The sequence below is a fragment of the Hippopotamus amphibius genome, chromosome 6, assembly GCF_030028045.1.
Source record: "Hippopotamus amphibius kiboko isolate mHipAmp2 chromosome 6, mHipAmp2.hap2, whole genome shotgun sequence".
NCBI lineage: Eukaryota > Metazoa > Chordata > Mammalia > Artiodactyla > Hippopotamidae > Hippopotamus > Hippopotamus amphibius.
This window is the reverse complement of record NC_080191.1, coordinates 39329781-39340563: the sequence shown is the minus strand read 5'-3', so window position 1 is coordinate 39340563 and position 10783 is coordinate 39329781. Positions and strand designations below refer to the sequence as shown.

Sequence of the window (10783 nt, the reverse complement as noted above, 5' to 3'; positions counted from 1 at the left end):
GGAATGAAAGGGTTTAAAATTACAGAACTGAAGCAACCAAAGAAACAAAACAGACACAAATATGCCAAACCCACCAGTTTCCATACATCAGACAAGGCATAAGGAAACGACCTCTTGAAAATGAGATTTTCAGTGATGTACTAGTATACGTATTTAAGGAAGAGGGCTTCACTTGAAAAATGAGCATATTCTATCAAGATGAAGAAATTGTACGACCCCAAAGCCTGGCTCCCTGGTTTTCTGCACGTAAACTCCACAGCGTTAGCTGGGTTCCCCAGAGGCCGGGAGACTCAACCTGCTGGGCACGTGCCATCACTGGCCATGTTATCATTTCTGTTTTACACAGCGTTCAGGTGAAGTTCCAGCCTCTCAGACTATTAGGCAGTCTTTCCAAGAGAAACTGGCAGCTGTGGTTTCTGCTGACAGCCTCTTATAGAGCGGAAATTGAGGGCCACTGGTCATGATCATTGAGTTCGGTCGTGAGCATGTATATGTTGTGAGCCGTTTTGTGAGCTCTGTTAAAACCAGGCTTGCCTTACACTCTGTCCTGTGTCTCTCACAGCCAAATATGTACCTTGTCACAAGTTGTTGCTGTGATAGCTCCTACCACGATGATCCCATATTGGCCCTATTAACGGAAATACTGAGCTACCAGGAAAATATATTTTATTAAAAGCAAAGAGTTTCATAGCCAGTGTGTTTGGGAATGGGCGGACTCATCTGGTTGGCTCATTAGCTCCACTTTTAGAGTTGGATGGACCGCTGAACGATGCCAACAACATCGCACACGGGTGTCAATCCGATCATGCACTTCTTTCACAATGTGCTTTCTCAACCCTGTGTTGTGTAATCTGTTTGTGAGGAAGTATAAACAGGTGATAGCAGACAGGCAGGTCTTTAGCATAAAAGTTTTTCCAGGGATACCAAGTACAGGAATCTGAGTTTATCAAAGTGTGCTGGATGTTCGCTATGATTATATCATATTTTCCAAAATATGCGGCCACTTTGGCCTTCTTTGTCCTGAGTGCCGGTGCTCTGGACACTTTCATTGCTGCAGTGTATGAGCACGCTGTTGTATTACCAAACAGGACAGAAACACCTGTGCCGAAAGAAGCAGCTTTGCTCCTGATGAACAAGAATATAGATGTTTTAGAGAAAGCAGTTAAACTGGCAGCCAGGCGGGTATTACCCTTTCTACACTGGCTGGGATATTAGAAAGGTCATTTGAAACATGATAGGAATGTGAGTGTTTAGAATTCAGGAAAAACTTTTTTGCTCCTACTTGTTTTGAGCAGGGCGCGCATATCATTGTGACCCCAGAAGATGGAATTTATGGCTGGGTCTTCACAAGGGGCACCGTTTATCCCTATCTGGAGGATATCCCAGACCCTGAAGTGAACTGGATTCCATGTAGAGATTCCCAGAGGTAATGTCATTACCCTTTGATTTTTAAACAAATTCAGTAAGCTTGACTATTATTCTTGCTGACAAATAATGGCATTGGATTTAGACTTCTCTAATTCTTCACAATGTGTACCATCTTGCTTGTCTCCTGTTTGGTAAAGGACTTGAGATGATGATGTTTGGCTGGTTATTTATTGTAGTTTTCTTTCATGAATAGCATGTGTACACAGTTTTTATAATAGATGTGCTTAATTGGGTTTCAACAAAGTGAGAAAGTTGTGACATCTAGGACGCATGTTCTCAAATGTGACTAAGTAGTTTCACCCATGAACACCTGCCTCCTTTGCAGGAATGGTGAAAAGAAGTGGGTTTATGTTCCAAAGGGGCTTTGATATTGGCATGCAATGTAATCAGTATGGTGAGTGGAAATTGCATAAGACTTGAAAAAGGAGGTGCATTTTCTTTCTTTACACTCAAATGGCAAGCTTTCAGCTCTCTGTACAGAAAGGAAAAATCCAGTATTTAAATATAATGCTAATATTGGTAAAGAAAGCCACCATTTCTTCCCTAGTAACATCCATTTCTAAAGGGGTTAATAAAAGTCCACATAGTCATCCCTGTGTATTTAAATACTATCATTTAGAATACTGACACATCTCATTCTTCCTTGGGCTTTCCCCATGGGAACTAATAGGAAACATTAAAGTACCCTAATTATTTAGCCAAAAAAAGAAAGCCAAAATAGAATATATAATAATTTTAGCAAGGCCTTAATGAATATGAATGTTGACCATATTACCCTGTTTTTCCTGAAGGCAAAATAAAAGAAATGGTCTGAAGTAATAGTCATAAATCTCTTCTTTCTAGTCAAAGATTAGTTCAACATCAGTTGCAGAGGGACTGAGAGACCATGGAGAGTCTGAAAGGCCTCTACACACAATCAAATCACCCGTGTCCTGGACTGTCTTCTTGTAGTTACAAAATCCATAATGGCCGTTATTTATTTATTGAGCACCTATTTGGTTCCAGAATCTGTACCTGGCACACTATGCACATTATCTCATTCAATTTATATAGCAGGCATAACTGTTCCCATTTTAAATATGAGGAAAAGAAGTGGGCTGAAGGTCTCACAATTGGTAATTAGCCTCACTAATTAGCCATTTCCACTGAGTCATGCTAATGGAATGGACTCTGAGTGTCTGGAAGCATCATCTTGAAATTTCCAGTGACTAGTGAATCCACTTCTTAGCATGGATTGCTAGAAATTTTAATCTTATTTTCCACTGAAGTCTCTCTATAACTTCCTTCAGTGTTCATAATGCCTCTATAGTATGTTCAGATACGTGACTCATCTTCTTCAAATTAGTCTTTCAAGTATTTGAAGCCAGCTATAATCCCACGTATTTCCTCATCTCAATCCCTTCTTATTTCTAGAATAAATATCCCCAATCTCAATGGTCTGGGCATTACTTTGAAAAGCAGTTTCCTAGTCTGTATTTATCCCAGGGTTTCACACAAGGGCCCTCTAAGGTAGAAGGGAAGCTATTGTGTTGCATTGACAGATGGGGATGCTGAGACAGCATAGTGAAATCCTTTTTTCCTTTTCTTTCCTTTTTAAAAATATTTCTGGTACCTAATGCTGCATTCATTCTTTGTAGAAGATGATTGGCCTGCAACCAACTACTTACTGCCTCCCAGAAGGACTGTGGCTTGGATTACGGAAAAGTTTCTCCCCATTAGGAAAGTGTTAAATTTCAGGCCCTTCTTCATTTGTCTTCCTGGGAGAACTTCATAAGAAAATGTGTTGCTTCTCTTCCTTCTCCTCTTCATCTTCTATCTGCTTTGTGCTTCAGTTTTGCACTGCCGTCTTGAGTCTGGCAATTAAAATGAGTTAGCCTTCATAAAAGAGAAGATTGTATTGCATGTGAGTTTTTAAATCTTTACTGTTGATTCTTAGCCTAGAGCTGTTTGTTGTGTGTTATAGGTTATGGGCAAGTATCACTTTGGAAGTTCCAACATCACCAGCACACAGGAAGTTTAAAACAGCGTCTGTTGAATTAGGTTTGGCCGCACCCCAGTGCAAGAAAGGCTCAGCTATTTGGCCAGGGACAGCTCTATCTACTTCGTGGCAAATATTGGGGACAAGAAGCCATGCAATACCAGTGACCCTCAGTGTCCCCCGACGGTCATTACCAATACAACACTGATGTGGTGTTTGATTCTGAGGGTAGGCTGGTGGCCTGCTACCACAAGGTGAGAATTACTTATGCCTTAGCTAAGCTTGATTTACTCCTTTTGTTTGTGATGTCTGTGTATGCTTGTCTGTTGAATGTTGGTGAGGGAACTCTTACGAATGCATTTCTTAATAATTTCAACATTTAGTTGAAAAAGGGATTTAACTTACTTTAAAAAAAATGTATTTATTTGTTTATTTAGGCTCTGCCGGGTCTTAGTTGTGGCACGCAGGATCTTCGTTGTGGCATGTGCGATCTTTTTTCTTTTTTTTAGTTGCGGCATGCGTGTGGGATCTAGTTCCCCAGCCAGGGGTCAAACCCGGGCCCCCTGCATTGGGAACGTGGAGTCTTACCCATTGGACCGCCAGGAAAGTCCCAGATTTAACTTACTTTGGCTTCGTATAAGGGTTCTGAATTTGAATTAGTCATAAAATAGAATCTGGCAGAATATTAAAACAGATGTGCTGATAGCCTCCGAGGATTTTAATTTTGGCTGAGAAAGAAGAAGAAATGCTGTTTCATCACATAATTTAATACTAGAGTTACTTTTTTGACCATATTTGTTAGTATTTGGGATTAAGCTTTAGTCATTCATTCCATTAGGACTTTTTTGATTGAAATGATAGAAAAACCCCAGCTGAAGTTGGCTTAAAAAACAAACAAACAGAATTTCCTTGCTTAGGTACTGGAGAAAATATAAAACATAGAAAGGGTAGGTTTAGTTTCCGATGCAGTCTGTCCCTCAGAGGCCCAGAAGATGTCAGGCATCCCTTTAGTTCTCTTAGTCCTTTGCTGCAACTTTTTCTCAGGCTGACTGTCCTTTCAGAAGCCACATGGCTGTTTATCACAAAGCACATATCTTAATAGCAACAAAATCCAGGGGAAGACTGCATTTCTTTTTCCTAGAAACCCTGCAAAAACCTCATCCTTCTTTGACTCCAAATCAGCCACATGCCTCACCTGGGGATGAAAGATGGCTACCACCTGAGCCGACGGTCGAGGAGCTTGGGATGTTTACTGGTGGGGTGGGGGTGGGGTGTTGCCTGAGCACATATGCACACATCAGGCCAAATAAAAACCTGAGCAGAACATAAGGCTGTACTCCTGAGCCCAGGGTAGGTGGAGTTTGGGAGCAACAATCAGGCTGGAAAAAAATTTCTAATGGCTTGCTAATTAATAAGGTTTAGCTATTATATTGTCTAAATTAAGTTCCAGTCTACTTCACCTCACTTATATAACCTAGCAGTACCATGGGGAGACATGACAAAGTTTATTTTATTAACATGTGTTAAACTTCACATGGGCAGTGCTGTTGATATTTAAAGAATAGAGTGGAAAATCATCAGAAATTTGTGAGGTTCAAAATTTCAAGTGATTTTAAGACAAATATTCACCTTTTAAATATCATTTGTAGATGTGATCTCATTGGTTGATTCACTGGTTATGGGAAAATGAAGTGTTTTGATGAATGTCACAGTAAGAAAATGCACACACACTGGTATACTGGGTATAATTTACACTGATTTACGTGCAACAGTTTTAATATGCACAGCAACATGCATGAAAAGATTTTGCAGATGTTGATCACTTACTTCCATTTGACAATTTTCTTACTAATTCTTCCCCTTCTTTGCTTTTCGTTTAACGGTACAATCTTTTTGCACCTGAAATTCAATTTGATTTCCCCAAGGATTCAGAATTTGTGACTTTTGACACACCCTTTGGGAAGTTTGGCATTTTCACTTGCTTTGACATTTTTTCTCATGAGCCAGCTATGGTGGTGGTGGAGGAGTTACAGGTTGATAGTGTTCTCCACCCCATGGCCTGGTACAACACACTGCCCCTGCTCTCGGCGGTCCCCTTCCATTCTGCGTGGGCCCGAGCCCTGCGAGTCAATCTGCTAGCCGCCAATACCCACACCACCAGCATGCACGTGACAGGTACTTCATGCCGCTCCTGCCCCAATGGGCAGCCACAGCCTTGGGAAGCTTTCATTCATTTTCGAGTCATACTTCTCTTTAACGATTCTTTTATTAACTCTAACGTCGCAAAATGAAAAGAAGCATAGGTTTCTATACCAACAGTATTTAAGGAACATTATTCCTGGGAGTAAAGAAGGAGGTGAACATTATACTCTCAATTTCACATGAGGGGAAATTGGAGTTAGAGAGAAGTCAAGTCATGTAAAAAAAAAAAAAAAAAAAGCCAGAGCTAAAGAATGTTGCAGCCAACACCCATGAGTAACATTGAAATAAGTCTTGCTGTTGAGGTGATAAAATCACTTTAGACTTAATCAGGTTTTTTTTTTTATAAATTTATTTATTTATTTATTGGCTGCATTGGGTCTTCATTGCTGCACGTGTGGCAAGCAGGGGCTACTCTTCATTGCAGCGTGCAGGCTTCCCATTGCAGTGGCCTCTCTTGTTGCAGAGCACAGGCTCTAGGTGTGCAGGCTTCAGTGGTTGTGGCACACAGGCTCAGTAGTTGTGGCACGTGGGCTCAATAATTGTGGCTCACAGGCTCTAGAGCACAGGCTCAGTAGTTATGGCGCACAGGCTTAGGTGCTCTGGGGCATGTGGGATCTTTCCGGACCAGGGATCGAACCCGTGTCCTCTGCATTGGTAGACGAATTCTTAATCATTAAGCCCCTTAATCAGGTTTTTAGAGTTTATCCTTTATAGAATCCACCTTCAAGGTAAAGCAGGCTCCCCTCCTGACTGCTTTGCTATTCATTAATCCAGGTGAAGAATCTCAAACACCCATAAATTAGGTCAGTGGAGAGCTAAAATTGTTCTTCATGCTTGAGGAATTTTCTAGTTTGTTGTTAAACTGACTAAAGAAAGGGGAGCTTAATAAATAAATAAATAAATAAATAAATAAATAAATAAATAAATAAAATGTGCCATCCAAGTCAAATTATAGTTCCAGCATAAGCAGTTCCATATGGAGGACTCAAAGTCAAATTGGAATTTAGGTCAATGTAACAGCTATCTCCTTCCTTACTTGAAAGCTTCTCCTTTCATAACTTTATATTTCATTTCTTACGGAAGTGATATTATTAGTTTGTCACCATGCAAAATTTGAAACCAATATTTGTATTTCTTTATGTCACACATGGGCAGTGGAATCTGCACCCCAGAGGCCGTGGGTGTGCTATGACACGGAAACAGAGAGTGGCCAGCTGATGCTCTCAGAATTGAAGTTGTGGCCTCGAAGAGAACGCAGTTACCCTGCAGCTGTTGACTGGAGTGCTTATGCCAGAGGTGTCAAACCATTCCCATCTAAACTGTTGGATTTTCCAGGGATGCTTTATTTTGATGAGTTCACCTTCACCAAGCTTGAGAGAAGCACAAGAAATTACACAGCTTGTCAGAAAGACCTGTGTTGTCACAACTTACAAGATGTCTGAGAAACGAACCCATGAGGTATATGTACTAGGTCCCTTTGATGGACTGCACACGGTAGAAGGTCAATATTACTTACAGGTAGAAACACTTGCATATGTTAGAATGGCTTTTTTACTAGTTTGTCTTCTAGGTCATCATTGCATTCCTTTAAGAAATGTGCTGGATTCAGTAATTGGAATGGTGTTACATTTGTCACTGAACTTTTCTCCCTGGAACACTTTATTTGCTGAGTCTTAGCAAGAACAGAATTAGAGCTGTAAGGTAACAACATGAAGCAGATTGATTAGTTCTCAGCAGACTGGGGTTCAAATTTAAAAAGCTACAGCCCCCATATATCCTCTTTTTGCATCAGGTTACTTTACAGCTGTGTTTTGCAAACTGTCTTCAACTAGAGTCCAGAGTAAGAAGTCCATTTCACATCACAGCCCAGTGCAGTCAAAATGTAGGCTAAGTTAAAAGAGATACTTAATTGAAACAAACATTTTATAAAATAATTCAAATCAGAATTAGAAATAGCTATAATTATATTCAACACACTCTAATTTTGAAAATTCTAGTCTATTCCATTTTGCTTCATTGAAAAAGAGGAGCTAATCTTGACTCACTAAGTTAATTTTGGGATTCACTAATAGATTATGAGCTGCAAAAACGAAAACAAAAACAAAAAAACAAAACAAAACAAAACACTACTTAAGAGACAACCTAACAAATATTCTTCTATTTTTTGAAATTGTAATTTTAGCTGAGAAAATATTTCCAAGATTTCCAACCACTTCTCTTTTCTTTTCCTACATGGGTATGCACATTACTGAAGTGTCAAACCACTGACCTGAGAACTTGTGGAGAGCCTGTGGGGTCAGCTTTTACCAAATTTGAAGATCTCTCCCTCAGGGGCACATTTGGAACGCGTTATGTTTTCCCACAGATCATTCTTAGTGGGAGTCAGCTTGCCCCTGAAAGACATTATGAGGTAGGAGATTTTCTGGAGGATAAATTCCTTGCAACAGCTGGAGTAGACTGGCATAAAGAAAATCTTTGAAATAATGAGACAACATTGCAACATTGTGGTTCACCTTATACAAGCAATTTATACAAAGAAATTATGATATGGAAGACAAGCTGTGGTTCTAGACTGTCTTTAGGCTGTGATGGAGAATTTGGGGTTTATTTTTCTACATAAATGTGATTTTGAGATCCAAAGAGAACAAGGAGATTATGGAGGAATTAAAATAAAAATATGATTGCCAATGATAGCCAGCAACTAATGTTTTCTTTATATGCATAGTTGAGAAAGTCCAAGTTGAATACATTAAATAATGCATCCCTTATTTCATGGGTGCATTATTCTGAGAAGTTATAATAATGAGAATAATAATCGATACTTTGTATAGTGTTTCATAAGTTTAACTCTTTTTTATGCATTATCTTACTTAATCCCCAGGGCAATAGATTTATTTGCTGCACATTCATCCAAAGTCCCTCTGATGTTATTAGACATGTAGATCTGAAACAGGGGTCTTCTGACTCCAAATTTTGTGCGCTTTTGACTACTTCATGTTGCTTTTAGAGTGACCTTGTCAGAGAAGTCTTCTGGGCTGGATACCAACTCTGCATTGAAGTTGATCCTTTGCTTTCTTTGATCAGGTTTCAAGAGATGGACGTCTGCGGAGCCAAGGTGGAGGCCCTTTTCCTGTCTTGGTCCTGGCCCTGTAGGGAAGAGTGTTTGAGAGGGGCCCCCTGCACTTAGGGCAGGGACCCTGGCAACTATCATGATCCCCTTCACTGCTGTCCTTTCAGGATTAACCTGGCAAAGAGGGAGGGAAAAGAGAGAGCCCTTAGTGTCTGTTTAGAGGAGATGTCATCACTTTGCTGAAACAACAAACTTAAGAAGCTTTAAAAAGCGATGGATGCATGTGAACATTTTACATTTTACATATTCATTTCTGGGAGCTGCATTCATCTTCTGTGTGGGTGCACTTAAGTATGTGTCAGTATGTCTATGTATAGTGCAAATTGTACTTATGGGAGGGGAGCCTGGAAGAGTCCTTTTGTGGTAACTTCTCTAATGTATGCAAGTATTGTGTCTCTCATTTGTAAATGCACAGAGTAAGCATTGAAAATGCAGAAGGTATTTGGTCCTAGTCAATTAGGATACAGGAAATGAAAAAACAAGAGTATCTTTTAAAGTGATTATGAATAACTTTTTAACAAATTAAAATTGTTCCATTATCTCTTTATTCTACTTTTATGGAATATTTGCGTGGAAATTAAATACTTGTGAATGGAAATTAAAAAGAGATAGATGACAAAAAAAGAGAGAGACAGATGAATAAATGAGCTCCTTCAGACCACATGCTGTTTCTTTCTGAAATTATTCTATCCTAAAATTTACCCAACCCTGGTTAAACCCCCTCCTACTCAGGAATTTGTTGCAGCCTGTGTCAGACAGGATCTTCGTTAGAAAAGGCCACCCTGTCACCTTTCTCCCAGTTACCTTTGGTCCTTTTCCTGGTAAGTCACTTATTAACTCTGGGAAGAGACACCCATGAGAGCAGGGTGGCTCTCTGGGATGTGTGGGAGAGGATCACTCTTCTAGGCAGTTGTCTGGAGCTTGCACTAATATCTGGTGGCCCCAGCTTCCTCACCACCGCTCACCCTGTGCATCTTATGTAAGCTGACCTCTGCCCCTTCTCTACTACTGGGAACTGCAGAATCACCACGTCCCATGGGTGTTCTCCGCTCTTACTCACCATGACTAAACAACACAGTGCCCCTCTGATAGTCGTTTTGCCCTTTATCTTTTAATATCCCATGTCTTTTATTTATTTGACCTCTTTTTTTCTTTTTCTGCCTCTCACCCTTCTCTCCACAGTTCTCATTTTATTTACCACGACTTATAAATGAGGACCTTGCTAGACTCAGCCCTTACAGCTGTGTCTTCCTCATTGAAATTCTTTCTTTGGACAGTGAAGCCACTCTTCCTGGCTTCAACTAATGTTTCTGAGGCAGCAGAGTATAATTCACTGGTAGGCAAAAAAAAATTTTTTTTTTCATGAGAGCCAATTCAAGCCACATAATAATGATTAGAGGTCATATCAAAAACAAAAATAAAACTTTTATTAATTCCTATGGCAAACATATATATTCTTACAATGGAAACAACCTAATGTCCATAGGAAATTGGCACAGTGTTCTAGCCATTAAATATTAATGTCCAGGTTCATATATTTAGAAGCAATAGAGAGACAGATTTCTAATCTTTTATCACATACACTAGAATTCTGACTCTGATACCACTTCTGATTACTAGCTAAGATTGTGATACCCGATTTTGATGTGTGGACTTTTCCCCCACAACATATAGCAATTTTCTGACACCAGCTGGGTGTCCGACAGTTCAACTCAGTTCTGACACCATCTACCTGCAGATGGTGTTAGATCCCATAAGACTGCCCTCTCCTCACATCAGACTCTGGTTTTAAGCCCAGGTTGTCCCCTGTCCTTCTGACCGCCTGGCTATAGATTAGAAGTTTCACGGACTTTCTCCTTAGGTTTGATGAATTTCCTAGAGTGCGCTCAGAACTCAGAAAGACACTTTACTTACTTGATTACCAGTTATGACAAAAAGATATAACCAGGAACAGTGAGATGGAAGAGATGCATAGGGTGAGGTATGGGGAAGGAGCGCTGAGCTTCTATGCCCTCTGGAGCACGCCGCTCTCTCCATACATCTTC

General features: G+C 40.1%; 1 protein-coding gene across 1 annotated transcript; it reads left to right on the top strand.

The window, feature by feature from the left end:
- The first annotated feature begins 969 nt into the window (after positions 1–969).
- LOC130855621 (vascular non-inflammatory molecule 3-like) lies at positions 970–8865 on the top strand. Its single transcript, XM_057739484.1, is given in 9 exon segments — positions 970–1182; positions 1296–1426; positions 3469–3587; positions 3590–3661; positions 5291–5612; positions 6783–7031; positions 7033–7125; positions 7844–8018; positions 8693–8865. Coding segments are annotated over 9 exon segments (1443 nt in total). The 3' UTR covers positions 8762–8865.
- The last annotated feature ends 1918 nt before the right edge of the window (positions 8866–10783 follow it).